Below are 22,596 nucleotides of genomic sequence, written 5' to 3' on the forward strand. Positions count from 1 at the left end.
TGCCCGGGTGCCTCTGACCCATTGCCAGGTTTATAAACTCACATAGCCCTTCCTGAAAACTCATAAAGCAGGACAGAGACTAGGGCAGAACTCCCACCCCCACCCCAACCAAACAAAAAGAGTGATATAATTAGTGTGCTGCAGGATTGAATCCGGAGTTGATGAGGAGCAACCTTAATATTTATCAATAAACAGCAAAGTGCTTAGCACACCTCCTAGGGAAGTCATTAACCATAAAAAGGATACTCTACACCAAGGAATCTCCTCCAAAAACAGAACTCAGTTAATTGTGAATTGCTTACGCCAGGTGAGACAGAATTGGTGTCTACCCTTCTCACCTGACATAAGCAACTCTGAATTAACTGGGAGTTTCTTTTTATAAACACCATGCAGCCTTCTTTTTTTTTTTTTTCCTTTGTGGTTAATTACTTCCTTGGGAGGTTTGCTTTAATAGTTCCCATAACAAGGCCATTATTGTCTTTAGCATAATCACTGCCTCATTTGCTTTTGTGCCCTGCCTTTGGACTGCTTTGTCTCTGCCAGCCAGGGGGGATCCTGAATTGTGCCTGGTGGGCAACCCTTAGGACTGGGGACCCTGTGAGCCTCTTTTAGCCCCATCACTACAGGAATTTGGTTTTGGCCAGGTGGGAGCTGGGATCAGGGGTAGGGCTGGTGGGGAGGGAGGTGGGTAACGCAGGGTATGCTGGGGAGATGGTCCCCCAGAGTTTCCTCTCTTCCCTCTGTGCAGCATTCCAGCCATTTGTTATGCTTTCAGCTGCTGACACCAGGAACAGGGAAGGGAGCCAGGAGAGCAGCTCCTTTCTGGAAGTAGAAGCTGATCTGTAAGCAACCACTGTGCTCAGTGAAATCGCCAGGGAGGCAGAAGGAAAAACAGTGAATCTTACCAGCAAAAGTCGTGCGATTCTGACTTGGAAAAAAAAATGCATTATGTAGTTATGCCTTAACTTGTTAAAAAATGAATTAAAGTACTTTCTCCTTTGGCTCTGTTTCAGGAAACAGAAAATGAATGAATGGGAGCTCTGTAAACCACATCAGGTCTGTAAACTGTTTTGACTGTGTATTCCTATCAGTGTATGTACATCTGTTTATTTACAAATTACATACAGGCACAATGGCAATCATAAATTATGGAAACTGCAAAATATCCATTAAGAGGATGAGAACAAATAAAAATAGAATATCTAATACTCTCATCCACCACCCTGATGGATTACACCCTGCTCTGGACACACTGAAAGGACCTGTTGGGGCCATGAAGGCAGTGATTGACTTTGGCTTGGTCATTCATATTCCTAGGTTTCAATGACTGGTCCAAGGTGGCACTAAATACATTTTTGTTAAATCAAATGATTGGACTCATGGATCTTCTCACACTCTGAAACAACTGCTGCTCCTAGTGAATTATGATCAGTTAGTAATTTTGGCGGGGGTGGATAACACACCTGTACTAAAGTCTAGGGAACATTCCACAGTATTCTTAGGAGATCAGGTGGCCCACAGGCTAAGCCAACCTCATTTAGCCCCAGAAACTTAGCACTCCATCAGGAAGTAACATGCGGAAATTCAGCTCAGAGGTTTAGAATTGGGGACAGAAAACTTTTCCTGTAAAGGGCCAGAGAGTAAATATTTTAGGCTTTGATGGCCAAGTGGTTTTTGTTGTGACTCCACTCTGACATGGAGAGTGAAAGCAGCCCTAGACCAAACATAAACAAATGGGCATGGTTATATTCCAATAAATGGAGAGGTGTGGGTTAAGGGGTACAAAGTGTCACTGATGCAAGATAAAGACATTCTGAAGATCTACCACATAGCATAGTGTCTATAGCTAACAAAGTAGTGTATACTCAAAATTTGCTAAGAGGGTAGATCTCACATTGAAATGTTCTTACCACAAAAACTTCTAAAACCAAAAAATCACCCCACAACAATAATCACAAAGAGAGCAGTGTGGCAGGCCATGTCTCGGCAATAGCTGAACAGGCAGGCTTCCCTGACAACTGTTTCGGCACTGAATGAATGGTTAGGTTAAATATTATAGGCGGAAAGAGCCAGCGCCCTTACACAAAGGCTGGAATGTAACAAAAGCCCACCAAGAGTCTTGCCTAGGCCTTTCCTGGGCCTTGAACCTTCACGAGATAATGAAGGAATTCTTACATTCCTCGTACCAGGACCCGTTTAGGATTAAACAAGTTTTACTGGGAGTCTAAAGGAACTCCCCAGACCTCCACACCTTAGCTGGAGACAAGATAAGGGTTATCACCCCTGGCACCAGGACCCATCTAGATTAAGCAAATTTACTGAGGCTCTGGAAGAAGCTCTCCAGGACCCAAACCTTAGTTATAGATTAGATGGAATCAATCACTTGTGTCTTCAGATGAATGTACACTTACACGTAGACACATAGCTTAGAAGGTATATATGCACTGGAAAACTTTGTCATTTTGAGTTGGCCGGGTGAATTATCTCTGGCCTTCTCCCTGTACCTGGGAGACTTTATTTCTGGTTACTTTCCCAGTTTGTCTGCATCTTGTTATTGGACCTTGAAAACAAGCAGCCCAACCTTTGGTTCAGTCAGTAGGAAGAAACTTTGGGAGGTGATGGACATGTTTATGGCCTTGATGGTGGTGATGGCCTCCCAAAGTGCTGGGATTATAGGCGTGTGCCACTATACCCGGCCATATACACAGCTTTTTATATGTTGATTGTACCTCAATAAAGCTGTTTAAAAATTTATAAACATCAAAATTTGAATTTCACATAATTTACACACCATCAAATATTGTTCTTTTTATAATTTTTTTCCCCCAGCCATTAAAAATGTTAAAACTATTTTTAGCTTACAGGTCAGGATTGGTCCATGGACCATAGTTTGCTGACAACTAGTTAGAACAGACACTTTGGAGCCTCAGCTGGGTTTGGGTCTCAATTTTACTAATAGTGGTTGGATTATCTCGAAAAAGTTACTTAATCACTCTTCAGGCCTTGGTTTCCTCATCTGTAAAGTGGCATCTCAAAGGGCTGTAAGGATGAAGGCAGCAGGCATTGCTTATGACAGCCTAGTGTGGTAGGCATAGATTGTCATCCTCAATGTCACCAACTGTTGTCCCCAGCCCTGAAAGGTCTGGCAGGACTGGTCACCCTGAAGGCAGTGCCAGGGTCCAGCCACCTTTATGTGGCAATGGATACTTGGGAATTCTGAGCCAGCATCAACCCCCAGTGCCTCCAGCCAGTGTCTCCCAGGGATCCCCCCTGGCATAAGGATACCTGTTCTCTGCTGCATTTGCTTCAAAGGAAATGTTACAACAACATTTGACAATAGTGCAGGGGAGGTCTTTCAGAAGAAAAATGACTCATGACAAAAGCATGGACAACGTTCTGCTCTTAGGGGCTGGGAATGAGAAGACGCGTGCTCACCTCCCTCATTATCCTTGTTATCAGCACAGGAAGTTTCCATGGCAACGTTGCATCCGGGCCCTCTCCAGCCGGTCTGGCAGACACACTGCCAGCTGTTCTGACCCAGTGTGCATCTCCCGTTACCGTTGCACAAGTCAGGGCAGCCATCTGGTTGGAGAAATGGAGAGGATGAGAAGGAGGGACGTGAGGCTGCGCTGGGGAAGCAGGGGAGCCATGCAGAGGGGAGCAAGGCCGCAGGGCAGCCGCTGGGCCAGCCTCACAGTGGGGCCCGCGCCTGCCTTCCAGAGAGTCAGGGGAGCAGGCAACGCATGCAGTAGCAAGACAGAGTGGGGTCACACATGCAGGGGATCCCCAGTGACAACTGACCAAGGTCAGAGGCAACCTTCCCAAAGCGGGGAGTTCAATGCACATCCCAGACAACTAAACCAGTGCTGAGCTGACAACCAGACTAGCTAGGCTGTGATTTCCAGCCAATAGCTCAGGATCGATGTTACTGAAAAGAAGCTTTTCTTTCTTCCTTTTTTTCTTTTTTTAAGAAGTGCTCTTCCGTAGAAGAGAAAAAATTCCCTATCAACCCAGGATGGAGGCAAAGTGCCCGCCATCTTTCAGAGTTTTAAATATATATTTACATAGGATTATCATGAGCTTCTCATGACCGAAAACTGGATGGTTCTGCTGAGCTATTTTCATATGCTTGTACAGGTAATATTTAGTTTTAAGGGGCATTTAAAGATGTTGGCTGCTTATCACTCAACCTATTTATGGCACGATTTGAAAATGCTGCAGGATTCGAAGGCTGTGGAGGGGATAGATGCTGGGTGTCATGAATCGGGGAAAGCTAGAAGAAAAAAATATATGTGCTTGGCGGAAGGGTGGTGGGGTAGGAGTAGTTCTTATTTTGTGGATTTCTTTTCCTTTATTGGGGTGTGTGTGTGTGTGTGTGTGTGTGTGTGTGTGAGCGAGCATGTGCTCACGTGCCTGTGCAGAATCGGCTGCCTGTGTAATTTTCTATTTACTCCAGGACCCAAAACAATTGCAGCCAGCACTCTCCTGATCTGAGTTTGGACAAAGGGAGTCTGGGGGAGGAAAGTGGAGAAAGGAGGTGCACTAAAGAGAGAGGGGAAAGGTCTCACTAGCAGAGCCTCCGTGACTCTTTATAACAGGTAGGAGAGAAGCAAAGAACTACTAGGATGTGGCCACACTCACAAAACCTACACGCTGGCAAGAATTCCTAGACATCTTCTCATTTTTCTTTCTTTTCATAGCTTTATTGGGGCATAATTTATATACCATAAAATTCACCTGTTTTAAGTGTACAATGCAATGACTTCTAGTAAATTTGCAGAGTTGTGCACTTGGGATATGTTTTCTTACTTAATTTAAATATACCCCAAATGACCATTAATTTAATTTTCTCCAGAAGGTAATTTCCTCAAATATCTATCGCGAATCCTATCTCTACCTCTGCCACCATCTCTGTTTCCATCTTTTTCTACGCCTATTTTTAAACTACATAAAGTGCAGGCTGGATTGGGCCATGGCGGAGGATAAAAAGCTTTGTAATGATGGAAGCAATTGATTTGAAACCTTCCTGGCGCAAATCTTGTGAATCAAAAGCATGCATCTCCCCTACTCCTCTCTCCAGTGTTCCAGAGGCCTTCACCTAGCATCTTCCTTCTTTTCTCTTGTGTACCCCTTATGAGAATGCTGCTAAACCTAGTATGTGCATATGGCAGTGGTGGGAATCTGAGACAGGGTCTCACTCTATCACTCAGGCTGGAGTGCAGTGGCATGATCCTAGCTCACTGCCACCTTGAACTCCTGGGCTTGAGTGATCCTCCTGCCTCAGCCTCCCGAGTAGGTAGGACTGCAAATGTGTGCCACCAAGCCCAGCAATTTTTTTCTTTTTAATTTTTAGTAGAGATGGGGTCTTGCTATGTTGCCCAGGTTAGTCTTGAACTCCTGGCCTCAAATGATCCTGCAGCCTCTGCCTCCCAAAGTGCTAGGATTACAGGCATGAGGCATTGTGTCTGGCCAGTGGTGGGAATTTAAAGGCATCTTCCTAAGAAGTAAGGTCTCAAGGGTATGCAATTAAGTTTTACTTCTTTAAGAAGAGGAGTTTCACTCTTTATTGTTTGCTGCCTCTCTTCCTTTCCAGAAGGTGGTATTGGATTGGGATCTGGGTGAAGAGTGCATGCAACAGAGGAGACCTATGTGGGGCACTCCCTAGGGAAGCTGAGCTGTCTTGAGAGGGCAAACAAGGAGACTCTTACCAGGGAAACCGTTTTCTTTTGTTGCACAGCCTGGCGCTAAGTCCAGCAGGCAAGTAAATCACCAGTGTGTGCACACCTGGAGAAAGGCTTGTTTGGTCTACACACCTCTCCTCACAAAGCCCGGATTCACATTTCTATGCTTTTCCTGACTGTGGCCCTGCCTGGAAAACCCCTGTTCACTTCCTACCGTGAGAGGGTATGTGGAGGGAAAGCCATCCCCAGTTGCAGAGAAATGCCACAAACATTTCTGCAGGAACAAAATGAGCTCAGTAGGAAAAGCCCAAGGGACATTTCACAGATTCTCAAGGAAAAGAGAATTTCTTCAACCTCCAGCTACCTTCAGCTTTAACAATTTCTCCTGGTAGAGTTTTGGGGAACGGATCACAGAAAATACACTAAATGACAGACCTATCAACATTTGCTCAGCATGGTATCTATTTGGTGGAGCTTTGTTATTTAGCTACTTTGAGGTCTCATGTCTGACTAAATTCATGTCCAATGTGTCAACAGAAGCCTCATTGTATAGGAAACCCACGTCCGCTACATCAGATTTAAATCTGCAAAAAACACTAGCGTGTCAGTCAGAGATACGCACTCAAAATACATATATTTCTAGATTGAATGAGGCTTTTTTTTTTAACCCCTTCTGTTTCTCTCTTGCTTCCCCCCCACCCTTCCCCTGCCGACCAACTGAAGTGAAATAAACAGACCACAGTAGCAGGTTTTCTCCACATCACATGAGGAAGATGAAAACATGAGCAGTAGGAAGCTGGCAAATCTCTGAGAAGTTTCAGGGCAGCTGGGAATTAATGGACAGGACTTTGCTTTTAGCTTGAAGAGGAAGAAAACAGCCCTGGTAGGTGCACGGCGTTGCTAGGCAACCCCAAGCTAACCCCAGCACAAGTTCATTCTATCGGTGGCCTTCTGAGGAGGTGATCCTTTGTGTTTGTAAAGTGCAAAGCCAGCTTCTGCTTAAGGAAAAACAAAACCTAGGGAGTAATTAGTCTGGAGGGCAAAACAGGTATGAGGTAGAGGCGTTTCTCTGGAGAGGATGCTATAACTAAAGTTGGATTGGACTTATACTGGGGCATCCAAGTATAAGCTTATACTGGGGCATCCAAGAAGTCTCCTATAGGAAGTCTTCTGGATTTCAGGCTGGTACTGCCTGTCTCCAAGACCACTAATATAAAGCCCCTTAAAGCATACCTGTTTGGTTCCTCTTTTATGGAGCTAGAGAGAGCTCGCTGCCTGGAGACTGCAGGTTCTATCATGACCCTATACCAGTGGTTCTCAACAAAGGCAATTCTGTACCCCTATTTCTCTCCAGAAAACATTTGGCATTGTCTGAAGACACTTTTTATTTTTTATTTTTATTTTTTGAGACGGAGTCTCACTCTTTTGCCCAGGCTGGAGAGCAGTGGCGCAATCTTGGCTCACTGCAGCCTCTGCCTCTCAGGTTCAAATGATTCTCCTGCCTCAACCTCCTTAGTAGCTGGGACTACAGGTGCATGCCACCACATCCAACTGATTTTTTTTGGTGTATATATACTTATATATATACACACACACAAATAGCAACGACTATATATATGTGTGTGTGCATATATATATATATGTGTGCATATATATATATATATATATTTTTTTTTTTTTTAGTAGGGGTGGGGTTTCACCATGTTGGCCAGGCTGGTCTTGAACTCCTGACCTCAAGTGATCTGCCTGCCTTGGCCCCCCAAAGTGCTGGGATTACAGCACTCCAGGCATGAGCCACCATGCCCAGTCTGGAGACATTTTTTGATTGCCACAATTTGAGGAGGGTGCTACTGGCATCTCGTGGGTAGAGGCCAGTGATGCTGCTAAACATCCTACAATGCACAGGACAGGTCCCACAGTGAAGAATGATACAGCCCCAAATGTTAACTGTGCTAAGGTTGAGAAACCTAGCCCTAGACATGAACCCCCATGAGATCCAAGATTTGGTTGTTTGCTGTTGAATCCCAGAGCTTGGCCTGGTTTTAGGCATGCAGAAGGTGCTCGAATGGATAAAAACAATCAGGGGGTGCTATATCTTTTCTGTCTGCCTGCCTTATATCTATAAACTCTTCTGAGGGTCATGAGAAGATAATAGAAACTTCCTCTCTAAGATCAAAAGTCCTCTTCCCAGGGAGAATTTTCAAGGACACCAGTGATATGAATGGACTCGTTCTGTCATATTCCAACCTATATAGAGAGAGGTGATGTGGAAATTTGGGATTTAAAAAAACCTACTTTGGGAGGCCAAGGTGGGTGGATCACCTGAGGTCCGGAGTTCGAGACCAGCCTGGCCAAAATGGTGAAACCCCGTCTCTACTAAAAATACAAAAATTAGCTGGGTGTGGTGGCAGGTGCCTGTAATCCCAACTACACAGGAGGCTGAGGCTGGGGAATCACTTGAACCCAGAAGGCAGAGGCTGCAATGAATCAAGATCGTGCATTGCACTCTAGTCTGGGCGACAGAGTGAGACTCGGTCTCAAAAAAAGGAAACAACAGCAACAACAAAAACAACCCACACCCTTATATTCTGATGGCCCCTAAATCCTCAACCCCAGTCTTCTGACCTCTAGACCTGAACTCCAACTTGCATCTCAACACAGCCATCTGTTCCCCACATGTACACTCATAAGCATCTCAAACTCAAAAGAATTCTGACTCTTTACCTTTCCTCCCCACAAACTCTGACCCCTTGAGCAGTGCATGGCACATCCAGGTATCTACCCCATTGCCCACCACTGAAACGTTGGAGGCATTCTTAATTATTCCCCTCCTCTCCTACATTCTCTTGTCTCTTCTATCTAATTCCAACCAACTTCTGCCTAATTTTCCTATAAACTGCAAGAACTCCTATCTGTCCTTCTTCCTAAATATCTTGGAATCTGTGCTCTACTTCCACCCCTACTGCTACCACATTAACCCCAGCCACCCTCATCTTTGGTCCAGATGCTTGTCAAAACCTCCTAACTGGTCTCCCTGCCTCCATGTCTCACATTCTGGACACTGCTGGAAACACTTCAGTAGCTTTCCATTGACCCATGGGTAAAGTCTGAAGTCCTTAACTGGGCTTGCTGACTTCGTATGAACTGGCTCTTACCACATCAGCCTATCTCAACATCCCCTTAGCCTTTGGTTAGACTTAAGCCACTTGGCCTTTCCTTTTCACTTTTCTCACCTCCCTAACTTCAATACATCCTCCAAATCCCCACTCAGAAGTCAACTCCTCCTGGAAGCTTTTCCAAAGCTCCCAAGCTCATGCCAGCAGCACTGGTCATGGCATCTTTATCCTTTCCTTTATGTGGTACTATCTGCCCCACTGTATCACAATTGGCTGGTACCCCCTTGATGCTTGCTAGGCCATGTAGCAGTCCTTCCTTAAGACATTTTACTGTCACCTGCTGGAAAAGTGTCATAATAAATGTACTCATTGTCATTGCCTACATTTTGAATGGTGCCCCTATTGTGAACTGAACAGCTGCCCCAGGCACTCCTGCTATGGTGTAAAACTGTCAGGGAGGGACCATGTCTAGATTGTTTACTCTTGGAGTGCCACTACTTAATAAGTACTTGGGGGAAATGATGAACGAATAACTCTGGCTGAATCCAATGACTTTGGCAGAGTGGAAATGAAAGAGTTTCCAAGACTCTACACATAAAATTCCAACCACTAGAAAAAGAAAGTCTGTCCACACAGTTACCAGGTAGGCAGGGTTTTTGCCTTAACAAAAATTAGGCATGAACAAAATAATGTCTACAGCACGGTAAAAAGGGAAGCATAAATGCACTTGAAGAAAGCTATAATTACCATAAAAGGTTTTTCTAAAAAAGCATCAAGAAATGTTCTGCCATGTGCAGAAATTTAAAGGTAGAAATAAGTGGCTAATACTGCATGAAGGGTATGAACAGAGAAACAGGATTTTAATATTCAACATCAAGCATGCCTAAGAAAAGCATAAAGGGCAATGCCCTATCCAGATGGAAATGCAAGTAAAAGCATAAAACAGGCTGCATGGAAATGCAGACAGATGACAGGGAAAGCCAGAGAAGTGAGATGTCCCTGCTTGCTTCAAGAGACCATCAGGAAAGTACCTACACCCTAGGTCAAACCGAGGTGAAAAAAAAGAGTGTTTTGTTTTGTTTTGTTTTGTTTCTTTTTAATTTCAACTATGGGGAAAACTTTAACTTGGTTTGGAGTCAGAGGTCTGAGACTGGAATCTGCATGTCTCTCTTGCTGTCTGTGTGAGCTTGGACTGGTAGATCCACCTCTCTGAGCCTCAGCCTGTTTGTAAAACTGTGTATTTTACTAGTTAATCTTATTTATTTTCTCTTCCAATAGAATACAGCTTCCAGAAAGGCAGAAAGTTTTGTCTCTTTTGTTCACTGAGATATTCTCAGGGTCTAGAAGAATGGTTGGCACATAACAGACATTCAAAAAATATGTGCTGATCAAATAATTTAGGGATGGTCACAAGACTGTGCTTACTATTCTTTTTAAACAGATGCCAGAGGTATTAAATGGAATGATAATGCTAAAGATTTCAACCGAGCTTGGCGCATTCTAAGTGCTCAGTAGAGAGTGGCACTCATTGTTGTCAGTGTCTACATAGTTGTTATGACAGATAATGTAATTAGTGGTAAGCTTTCCCTTTAGGGCATAGCCTGAAGTGGAGGTCATTTCTCTTTGCCTCACTCTGAGATCAGGGAAAAAAACAAGAACCTATCCTTTTTCAAGTTAGAAAATGGTTCATCAAGTGTCCTCCATGTGTCATTGTGTCACAGCCTAAGAAATCCTCAGTCTCCCAATGACCACCAGCCAAAACTCCAGCAGTACCACATCGGACTGGCTGAGTGAGAAGAAAATCCGCAGAAGCTAAGGGCAATTATGAGGTGCGGAGGACATGAAGGTAGACTACATGGGGGCCCTTTCTCTTGGGAAGAATTGTGCTTTTGAATATTAACTTAATTAGGGACCCCCCTCCACCAACTGTTTTTTTTTTTTTTCTCCTGGAGCTGTGCGTTGTTGGAATTAAAGAGCACACACACACTGGAAATTACTTAATAATAGAGTCTGCCATTACATTCCAGAGTTCTTTGTAGTGGAAAATAGCTGAGGTGTCGGAGATCGGGGATCACCAGGGATTCAGGTAGCCATTTATACTGAACAGCAGTGGCAAATGCTCAGAAAATTAATCTGATGCTTCAAGGCGCTCTGGGGGAAAATGTCCAACTAATTTTGGAAGACTGGCTGCCAAAGAATCACCCTGGTCTCTAGTCTCTGGTCTCTGGAAAACGCCAGGTCTTGTCCCTCTTGCTCACCCATGTGTGCGGGAGGGAGCTGTGCGGAGACTGTTTCTAGGCACAAATTGGCGTGAACACGCAGCCGTGAACCTGCATGTCCACAGCTGACTCTGCTTTGTTAGAAAAGATGTGGCAAATTGAGAAAGACAAATGTTCCTCTTTGTTTCAACGGTATCTGTATGTCTTTAAGGGTTTGTGTAGATGCAAGTATGGGGGACGCTGGGCTGGGCTGGGGTGTTGGGAGGCCAGTGATCCTTTCCATGGTCTATTGCCTGGGTTTTGCTCCTAAGGCAGAAATCCCTCCCCACAACCCCAACCACAACAGAAACAGCAGAGCTTCCATGAGGTGATATAAATTTGCCTCTAGCTGTCTAGGCTGCACGTTTTCTGGATGCACCTGGATTCTCACTGATCAGCATCATTTCTGTCTGCGTGGGACAAGGAAGGCAGTAGGCTCAGCCTTGGCTGCAGAAAAATGATGAACTTGTGAAAACAGTAAAAACAATCCGTTGACATTTGAATAAAGAGGAGAAAGGGGCCAGACGCAGTAGCTCACGTCTATAATCCCAGCACTTTGGGAGGCTGAGGCAGGTGGATCACCTGAGGTCAGGAGTTTGACACCAGCATGGCCAACATGGTGAAACCCCATCTCTACTAAAAATACAAACATTAGCTGAGCATGGTGGCAGGCACCTATAATCCCAGCTATTCAGGAGGCTGAGGCAGGAGAATTGCTTGAACCTGGGGATCGGAGGTTGCAGCAGTGAGTTGAGATCTCACCACTTCACTCCAGCCTGGGCGAAAGACAAAAGACTTTGTCTCAAAAAAAAAAAAAAAAAAAAGGAGAAAGGAAGATGTATCTTACTTTTTGGTGTTCTGATGTTTCAAGCTCTTATCAATACTTCTTTTTTAAAGTAGGTGATCATGTGAGGAAATGAGGAAACGAAGAATTTAGGCAACAGTAACCAAAATAACTCTTCTTGGGAGGGAAACCCCGTGTCAGTTACTCAGTGAATTCAAACTGAATTGTTATCACCCAGTTGCACTGGAGTCCAGCCCGGCCTGTGCTTTCCTTTATCTCCCTGAAACATTACCTTTGCGAGTTATGGAGGTGAATAGCACAGTGTTGCGAAAACGCATCCTAACTCTTGCCATGCCCCTGCGGAACATCCTCCAGGAGTTTCTCCCATTGCTTTGGATTGGAGCAGTGCTTCTCAAAGGGTGGTCCTGGGACCAGCAGCAGCATCTCCTGGGAACTTGTTAGACATACACATTCTTGAGCTCCATCCTGGACCTACTGAATCAGAACCTCTGGGGATGGGGCCCAGCTGTCTGCATTTATAACAAGCCCTCGGGATCCAGATGCCTGCTCAGTGTGAAAGCCTCTGCTTTAGGATTAAGTCCCAACCCCCTAAAAGCGCCTCAAAGGCCCTGCATTATCTGACCCTGCCCATTTCTCTCTTCTCATGTCACCTCTGTCTCTGCTCTCTGTAGCCTGGATTCTTCTTGTGGACTTTTCCAGATGTGTCTCTCTGAACTATGCTCCCTGCGCCCACTTTGGCTAAAGCCATTCACCTTGTGCTCAGCTGGCCTTTGTTTAGGAATGGCTTTGGTGGCTTCCAGCTCAGGGTTCCTGCCCCACTGCGTGCTTGTGCTTTTAGAGCACCACCCTCCCCTTCTCTGTAGCGCTCATCGTAATTCTAATGAACCCTTTGTTTAAAGCAATGGGTCTTAACTGGGCTGCACTTTCAAATCACCTGGGAGCCTTGAAAAACTCCCATGTTAAACTGCATCCCAATTAAATCACAGTCTCTGAGGATGCGACCCAGACATCAGTTTCTTTCCTTTTTTTAAAGCTACCTAGGTGATTCCTATGTGCAATGGATGATGAGAGCAAGCGGTTCAATGTCCACCTTCCTGGAAGCCTCCAAACCCCTCAAGTGTAAAGGCTTTGACTCAATTGTTCATGGCTGTTTTTCTAATTCCCACCTTACAGCATTAAAGATATCTGTCGAATGAATACATAAAAAGAAAAAAAAAACCCAAACCATGCTTTGTTTCATTGCTACTTCACTGTGTTCTGGATTCAGCAGCCAGGTAAAAGGAAAAGCTTCCCACAGGCCACACCCCAAGCCTCTGGAAGGATGACACTTCTCTAAGCAAAAGAAGCAGCTGGTTGCAGCCCAGGGTTCAAAACCAAGCTGATGACAGGGGTTGTTTATGAATGTGGATATGGGCCTGTGCCTTTCAACTTGTAAGAAGCAGATACCTCTGGACTGAAAGAGTCAGACTAGGGCATCCAGTGAGTAGAAGAGAAGGCATGTTGGTAGCTTAGGAGGGTGACAAGCATTACACAAAGGCAGGGATAACAATAATAAGAGAGTCCAGTGGTTTAATTTGGTTTTTGGAGGAGAATCAAGTTGTTGTACCTTGTGCAGCTTATTCCCACAGGTGTCCAGCAAATAATGAATGTGGTACCTACCAGTATGGAAATAGGGACAAAGCGCGACTTTGATTTCTTATTTGTTATTTTTAACCATCCAATTTCTACACCCACTGAGCATCCTTATAGCCACAGGAGGGTCATAAAAATACAAATAACACCAAGGAGGCCTGTGGGCACGGACTTGTTACTTCTGCAGGGTTGACAGCTCTCTTTTAACTAGTGTAAAATCAGGCCAACCATAAATTGCCATTTTGTTGTTGTTGTTGTTGCTCTTAGTGTAACTTCAGGAAATGTAAGGAAATCACTAAATGTTTCTAATAGATCTTAAAAGAGCTAGGCAAAGAATCTGCCCCAGGATGAAATTCTGGATTTTAGAAAGCTGTTTGTATAACAGCCACAAAAATAGCAAACCCTCACAGGGACATTTCTCTATGCGGCACTTTTAGATCCCCTTCATGCATTAGCTCATTTAATCGTCACAACAACCCTATGGTGTAGGTACTATTATTATTCCTGCTTTATAGGTGAGGAAATGGAGGCAGGGAGAAGTTAGGTAATCTGGCCAAAGTAGCAGGGTGGGTTCCCGGTGGAGCCAGGATTTGACACCAGCCAATGGCTCTATAGTTCCTGTTCTCAACTAGGGTGACCAACCATCCCAATTTGTCCTGGATGGTCCAAATTTTTGCACTGAAAATCTTGTGTCCCACGAGGCAGCCTGGGAGCACTGGTCATCATTGAAAACGGAGTGAGGACTGGGCTCTTTTCATTGGCTGTCCTGGAGACAGAGGTGGCGACAGAGATGAAACCCCCAAGGGCAAGAAAGAGGGTGCAGACTTTTATACCAAGTCACTTGTTTTGGTATGTTAGCGCTTCCAACAGATTCTGCTGTCTCCCGGGACCACTGCGTTAGGTCACCTCAGTCACCATGTGGCAGTACTTGGAATAGTGAAGGCAGTGGCTCTGAATCTGGGTAGCCTGGGTTCAAACCTTGGCTTCACCCTTTGGCTGCATGATCTTGGGCAAAAATCATAAGCTTTTCAATTCCTTAGTTTCTCCATTTGCAACACCAGAGCAATAGAAGTACCTACCCCAGAGGGTTGGTGAAGTTTAAATGAAAGAATCTGTGATGCATGGCACATAATAAATATTCTACCACAGATACCTATTATTATTGTTGTTGTTTTTTATTAAAAGTGTCCTCCAATGGTGGCAGAAAGGTCTGTGCATGGTTTAGGAAAGCCTTTGATTTGCACTTGAATTGGTTATGAGGAGAGACTGAATGCTAGTATTTAAAATACGATCAGTGTAGTCAGTACAGCAAAGCCCCAGAAAGGTGCCCTCCAAAGACTTAAATGAAAATGAGAAACATGAGGTAATTTCCTGAGAGTTACATGAGTAAGATCTGCGCATAATGCATGTGACAAGTTATCAATAGAATTCCCCTTAAAACGCAAGAGGTGTGTGAGGTGACACTATTGAGGATCGCAGAGTTTAGGAATCTCAACCAGGCTCAAAAAAGCATGCCCACAGAAAGGGGTGGTCTGCCTGGGGTGTGGAGAGAGAGCTGGTGGAGCAAGAGAGAGCCAGGGTCAGTTCAGGGATGAGGGTGTCCACCCTGACAGAGGGGAGGGAAGCAACAGCACCTGCCATTTGTCCATGTTCAGCAATTCACATCCTTGTTATTTCACTGAGCCGTTTCAAGGATGGTATGAAGTACATATTATTATCATCATTTGTGGCTGAAAAAGCTGAAGCTCAGAGAAGTTAATTAACTTTCCCAGGGTCATAATCACTGCAAGTGGTAAAGGTAGGGTGTGAATCCCGGCCTGTCCAACTCTCAGCCCATGCACTTTGTGCCCCCCTAGCCATGTAGGACTGTACAGGGAGGAGGCAGTCTCAGAATATCATATTACTTGCTTTGATTTCTTGTTCCCCAAGCAGTCTTCTGCTTTTAACTTCATTTCCCATATAGATTTCCCTTTAGGGAGAGAATACACTGAGCAGGAGATATGGAGTTTCCTCACTGTGAATTATTGAATGGCCATTTCAGGTTTAGATGGGAATTTGGGTAGTGTGAGGGAGTTAGTCTAGAGCTTGATCCACTCTGTTAACAGAAACAAAATGGGATTTCTAAAGCTGAGAATAGGATCCACGAGGATCCTGTTTGGGGAAGCCTCTGCATGGCGTCCTGCCTGAGTGGTGGGGTGGTCTCCCTGTCAAGAGTGTTGGCTTCTGTCTCCTGCCCTGTCCCTAATCCTTGATGAGTTCGGTGTGTGCAAATCAGGGGACAAATGGACCTCCAAGGGAGAAATACCAATCCCACATCAAACATTTACTGAGTGATTAGAATATGCTGATTTCTCCCATATACCCATGAGTTTATTCTTTTATTCATTCACTAATTATTTATTAAGCATCTATTATGCACCGAGTAGTTTCTAGACATTGAACGGTGGTCAGTGAGGGAGACAAGTCTTGTTCTTAAAGATCTTACATTCTACAGGGAGGAGGCCCACAATAAACAATAAAAATTACTATGGTATGTCAGATGGTAATAACTGCTATAGGGAAATGTAGGGGGAGGGGACCACAAGGGGGCTGTGTGTGATGGGGGTCACTGTCTTATACAGGGTGGTCAGAGAAGCCCTTGATGATAAGTTGTTTGAGCAAAAAGCTAAAGAAGGGGAGGAAGCAAATCATGCCAATATTTGGGAGATAGTAGTGCAGGCAGAGGAAACTGCGGGTACAAAGTCCCTAGGCATGAAAGTGCTTGGGGTGTTGGAAGGACAGAGAGGTGGCCTGTGTGGCTGTAGCAGAGTGAGTGAGGGGTAGGACCTCATAGTCCACTGTAAGGGTATTGCTTTTAATCTTAATGGAAAAAAGTCACTGGAAGGTTTGAGCAGAGGAGTGGTCTGATCTGACATGAGTTTTTAAAGGCTCCCTTTGTGCCGGGTGAGAAACAGACAGAGGATAGGGCCAGGGCCAGGGCAGAATCTGGAAGACTGACCAGTAGGGACCCATCAGGACCATCTGGGTAAGGCAGGGTGGAGGCTTGAGGCTTGAGGCTTGAGGCTTGGGCGGGGCACAAATTTGTCCTGCTCTGTGACTCTGTGTGGCACCACTAATGCTAGATGTATTTATGTTTCCCTACACATGCCTCAGAAGGGGAAGGCTTTAGAGACACAAAAGCAGACAATTAAACATACAGTCTATAAACAGCACTCCCCACCAACTACCCCTGTTGATGCAGCAAACCAGACTCCTCGGTTGGAACTAGCAGGCAGATGAGGTCGCAGAAGCTGGGTTTTGCGAGGATTCTGCTCTCCTCTCCAAGTTGCTTTTTCATACTAAAAATAACACGTGGAGATGAAGGGAAAGGGTGACAGGGGAGCATCGTGCTGCATCAGGACAGACATGACTGAGAGTGGAGAAGCGGAGAGAACCATCGAGTCACAGCAGCTCTATCTGCAAGGTCAGGGCAGACAACCTATATGAATAGCTCCAGCAAATGAATGCCTCGCCTTTCTTAACACAGTGACTTCAGACCTCAAGGCTGCATTCATTCGGCCAGCTTCATCTAATTCTTGGCAATAGGGTCTCTTTGAACCACCCAAGCATGCTCCCATGTTATTACTCCTGGTCTTTTAATTCCTTTGTGTTCTTTTAACCCTATAGGCCAGCTTGACCCACCCGAATGGGACACTCAGACATGCTTAAAAAGCTTGTGCTATCTATCTATCTATCTATCTATCTTACATATTTATATTTATTTATTAATCCGTCAAACATTCCTTACCAAAAATCTGTCTAAATCCTATGAAGATGTGGTCACAAAACAGTAAGTGTCAAACGACCTGATAGAGGAGCCCATATTTTATATTGTTTTATGGCACTTTTCACCTTGTACAGAAGCAATAAAACATTCCAGTTTCTCCCCTGCTTCTTCACTTTTTTTTTCTTTCCTCTAGCTGGCACGGTGTTTCCCCTGCCCACCTTTAGTCATGAATCTAAAGCCATCTATCACTTACCCATCCCATCCACGTGGCCAAGGGAACCCCAAATTATCGTGAACATATCCTGCTCTCTGAAACTTTCTTTTAAACTGTTTTTAGCTGATCAAGGACTTGGTGGGGAAGCCACTGATCATTACAGGGTCTTTATTTACAAATGTTGAAGTAGTTCTGATCAGGAGGTATATTCATGTGTGGCACAGTATGAGAAATAAGAGACTTTTGTTTCTTGAAAGCTTGTAGAATGGTATTCAGAATTCCAACAATCTGGCCTATGCTTTTGTTAGGTGCCACTCTTCAATTTTGCATAATGAGTGTGCCCTTAGGAAGGCAAGAGCTTCTCCTTGGAAATCCTCTCATTTACAGAGAAACAAAAATCCCTCCTTTCAAATACATCTTACACATGCAAAACAGCAGTCTGTTTCTGCTAAGTCACATTCTAGCTAAATGGATAATTGAATGGTGAATGGGAGCTGGTACTCAGCTGCTAACCTGCAGAGTTTCCACACATACACACTCCCAAACTGCAGCAGAGCAATTCCCAGGAGGCAGAAAGCATGACTGATTTTTCCAATAAAGCTACAAAAATCGATAATCCTCATGGATGGAATGCTCGCATCTCTAACCATCTCAGAGTTTCATCTTCCTCTGCTATTCCTTCCAAACAAGCCTCTGTCTTTACCTGGCACATGTTCCCGATTCCATACCACCAGCATTTAGCCTCAGTTCTATTCCAGTTCTGCTGAACGTACCTTTTAGAGGCCCTGCAATGCGTCTTGATTTAGGGATGCTTGGGTTTTATGTGGCTCTGGGAAATGTTGCTTAGCTTTTCTGGAGCTCCAATAAGTTCTGATGTATGGCTGTGCATGCCTGCTTGATTAATGGCACATGCAAGGACTTGGAGATTTCAGAGGTCACCCCATGTGTACTGAATAATATAGTGCAGAACCAAAAATATCCTTGGATGAGAATCCTGGCTGCACACAAAAGCAATGGCATTGCCTGCTTTAGTTGACATTGCCGGAGACTCAGTGCTTCTAAGGAAATTCACTTCCCCCAAACAGATAATTTCAAGATAAAATTAGAATCATTTTGGTTTCTTGGCTGTTTCTATGTATAGTGCCATAGGTACAGGATAAGTAGAAGACTGGGAAAGCTAGGAAGCTACAATGTTTATTTCTGACAGGACTTCCAAGTTCAGGATAGCCAGGCCGTGGTGTGAAGCAAATTAAACATCCGTGCAAAATATGCTACCGTGTGCAATGCTGTGGTTGAGAATTTAAATGCACCAAAGTCAAGAGATTCGAAATGATGGTTCCCACAGCAACTATAACTCAGTTCTCTGGTGAATATAAAATTAACTTTATTGCAAAACATGCTGTTCAATTTACGCCTTAATCTAGTCATGGCAGAGTTACAGTTGCTGTGAGAACGCTAACTCTGAATTGTTTTGAATAATTAATTTAATGAAAAGTTGGTGGAAATGTGAACTCTGATAGAAAGTCAACTTAAATTTAGGGAAGTTGGCCAACTACGCCTATGCAGAGTAGCAGTGAGTCATTTTTGGAATCGGAGATTATTTAGTGTACTCTTTGGCCTGGGGGGCACTGGTAAAGCGAAAAGGGGAATTGTCCTCCATCACCAATGACACACTCCTGCAGAGGATGACTTTCCCGACAGGTGAGGGGGGCCCTCTGATGCCCATATTCTCTGATTTAATTGCTGGACTCCCAAGAAACCCCCTTGCAACTACCTGCGGGCAAAGTGCAATGATTAAGCCTGGCTTCTGTCAAGTCAACCTGGATTTAGCACTCACCAGACCCTCTCATGGACAGATAAGCCTTTCACACATTGCTTAACCTCTCTGAGCCAGTTTTCTCACCTGTGAAATGATGATGCTAATAGTATTCACCTCACAAAACTGACATGAGGATTAGAAGAGAGGAGGCATGCTGAGAACTTAACACTGGGACTGGCCGGTTCTGTGATAAGTACTTAATAATGTTAGCTGGGATTTTCTGAAAAGGGAATTCAGTAAATCAGTAAATTAAAAACATGCACCAAATCAATTATTTGGCTTGCCTGGCTATTTCAGTCCAAACTGATTTGGTATAAGATGAGCCAGCAGGCAGGCGTGATAAAGACAGAAGCATGAGTTGGCAGAATCTCCTAAGAAACAGTGTCTTCCCTGAGGATGCTAGAGGCCATTTCTGTTGAAGCTCTAGAAATGAATCAATCTATCATCTCTTCTACCAGGTTAATATTTCTCAATTTTTTTTCATTATCTCCTATCCTAGAAACCTTTTTAGACCTTTCCCCCCCAATTCCTCTCCCTTAATGCCAAAGACATGCTACATAGCTGTTTATGTCATATGCACATGTTTTATATATAAGAAGAGGAAGACCTTCACCCACTCCTAGAACCATTTTTCACTCTGTTGGGGGTGATATTACCCCCACTGCAAATTACGCACTAGGTCACAGGCAGAAAAATCCCTTGTTCAAGCCGGAATCCTCCAAGACTCAAGAGAACCCTTTATTTACTTGGTGAGCCCCTTGGCTACTCCTTCTTTGAATTCAGCTCTTGACTCCCTAAAAATGGGCTCTTCTAGCACCTAAGAAGCACAGTATTTTTGAAGCTAACTCCTAGTGGATTCATACAATTCCCTCCCCAACTATTTTTAGATGCAACGTGGTTTTTCATTTTCTCTATCTTAAACGACTTGGGCAGTAAAGGGTGGGTGGTGAGGACTCACACACAGGGAGTCTCAAGCCAGCCAGCCCTTACTGAGCATCTACTATATTCCAGGCTTCAAGGCAGGGGATAATTTAGGACTTTTCTGAATAGTATGTTTTGCTGCCAGGCATCACATTTGGCCCATCCAAAGGAGTTGCCTGTCAGAGACCACGTTTCTTGGGAAGTATTGTCAGGATTTTAAGAGAAAGGGGTAAAGCCACAGCCTGGGAGGAAAAACAAAGTAAAAGGCAGTGCCCCCCAGCCATGTGTGTCTCTAGGTTCTAAAGCTATTCTCAGCTTGGCTTTCACTACCTTCTTTATGTATCAGCCTCACGCTGCTTTCAGGGCCTCTGTCCTATCACCTCAAAGCCTTGGCTTGAAGCTTTTTACCTCGCTGTGATCAGTATCAGCAACATTTTAATGTCTCCTAAAAGACATAACTTCATAACACTGAAATTGTTTGTTTAAATGATTGCATTACTGTTCAGAAAGTATTGTAAAGTTGTATTACTTAGCGTAACTCCATCTCACTGGCGATGGAAGCACAAATTTAAATGCCAAGGTAAAGCCATCCCAGGAGCACTGAGATCAGTTAGACATGACTTACAGTGACCTGTTGGTCCAGCCGGCTACACTTAGCTAAACTAGAATTTCACCTGTGCGTCTTCTGAAGCCTGAGCAGGGCCGAAATTAGAAACTCTAGTGGCTGAAATCCCTAATGATCAGCACCTCTGTCTACTTGGGCCTCGCTGAGTTTCACTTTCTAGTTTCAGGAGTTAATTTAACCTGATGGCTACTTCAGCCTGGTGGGCTTGAATGGGCATTCTTTCTCTGGGATGTCTGTAAACCATGCAACCTGAACTCTTTTGGTTTTACTGGAGTTGGCAGCACTGGGGATATGTGTCTTCTCTGACTTTTTAGAATTTTTGGAATATATGCACCTGAGGCTGCTAAGACAGAGATGGCTCCAGTATAGTGCTCTATTTGCTCCAAAGTAGAAATGTTTGTGTACGTGTGTGAAAAATACAAAGTATGATTGATTCGTCTGATGCTTTGAGAGGCACGATGAATGAAGATACAGAAAAGCCTCAACTGGCCTTTGAAAGTCTGTACAGTTTTCATTCTGCATAGCCAAGTGGAAAGCACAAGTTGATTTCTCCCAAGGCAACAAAAATAAAAGTTGATTTCTCCCTATATACTTAGGTATATAAAGAAATGGCTTTTTAAACCTATATACCTTTTAAATATTCAATATTGGTTTTGATCTACTGGGAAGAGCTGAAACATCATTCTTGATTCTGGATGCTTAATCAGTTCCTCATTCCAATTAGATCAAGAGACATTTCCCAAACTTTTCCACTGGATCTTTAAGGTCCCATCCCTGGGAAAGGCAGTTTCCTCTGGCTCTAAAGAAGCATGTTCTGATTTGTGGGATCAGATGGGAAGCTGGTAGATAAGTCAGCCTTTGTAGTTCCAATGCCAATAAGTCTAGTTATCTCTCCAACACATGCATTTAAAATGGCCAGGTGTTTCCCTGGTTTTACATCTGCCTCTGAAGGATGTTTATGGCATGCCTGCATGCAGAGAATGTGAATGATTACAGTAGAATATCATGCTGGGAACTGTTCCCAGAAATCAGTAGCCTGATCTGAGACAATTAAGAAGGAAAAGCAAGGCAGTCTAGAAAATGCAGAATACTTGTGTTGTGCTGTCCTGTCCTGGGAAAAAGATCAACAGGTTTACACTGCTGAACTGGAGTCTTCTCTCTGGGTCATGCCTGCAAAGCCCAAGGAATTCCTCTGAGTAGAGCAGGACATAGAGCACATATGTCCATCAAGCAGAGGGAAGGCATAGCCCAGGGGGACTATGTGGCAAAGCTCTTGAACCCAGTCATAGAGGGGAAAATGATGACTCTGGAGGAGCCCCAGTCACTGCTGCTCAGTCCAACTTTCTCGGGTGTTCTATCCAAGGCAACTCAGAGAAGATTCTTGTTCCTGGCCTCCACTGCACGGCTCTGGCCCTTATCTCTATTTTACATGGCTACTCCTATGAACCTGCAGGAGCCTGAGAGAGGGCTGTATTCTAGCTCTGTAAGGGAAAGACTTCACAGTTGTAGTTCTATAAGCATAAGGAAGGGAAAGGGACACAGGGTTCCCAAGCAGCACAAATTATTAGGCACTGTTAGCAAAATACAGGTATCCAGATCCTGAAGATACCATTTGAAATTTTTAGGCCTTAAACACTTGCAAAGGCAGCATTTCAGAGCACGGCATTAGACCAATGACCAATGCAGAGACATGTTGTAATAGATGTGGATGTACTGGGCTGGGCATGCTAAGAAGTCAGGTGGGCGCACACACACGCAT

The 22,596-nt window shown here is 44.3% G+C and overlaps 1 protein-coding gene across 1 annotated transcript in view; it reads right to left on the reverse strand.

Moving 5' to 3' along the window:
- TENM2 (teneurin transmembrane protein 2) overlaps nt 1–22,596 on the reverse strand; it is a 526,850-nt gene that overhangs the window by 98,485 nt on the left and 405,769 nt on the right. Inside the window, exon 12 of the mRNA XM_033180356.1 lies at nt 3,436–3,582. Coding sequence (XP_033036247.1) covers nt 3,436–3,582 — 147 coding nt within the window. The remainder of the gene's footprint in view (nt 1–3,435; nt 3,583–22,596) is intronic.

The sequence above is a fragment of the Trachypithecus francoisi genome, unplaced genomic scaffold (genome assembly GCF_009764315.1).
Source record: "Trachypithecus francoisi isolate TF-2019V2 unplaced genomic scaffold, Tfra_2.0 Lachesis_group2, whole genome shotgun sequence".
Lineage (NCBI taxonomy): Eukaryota > Metazoa > Chordata > Mammalia > Primates > Cercopithecidae > Trachypithecus > Trachypithecus francoisi.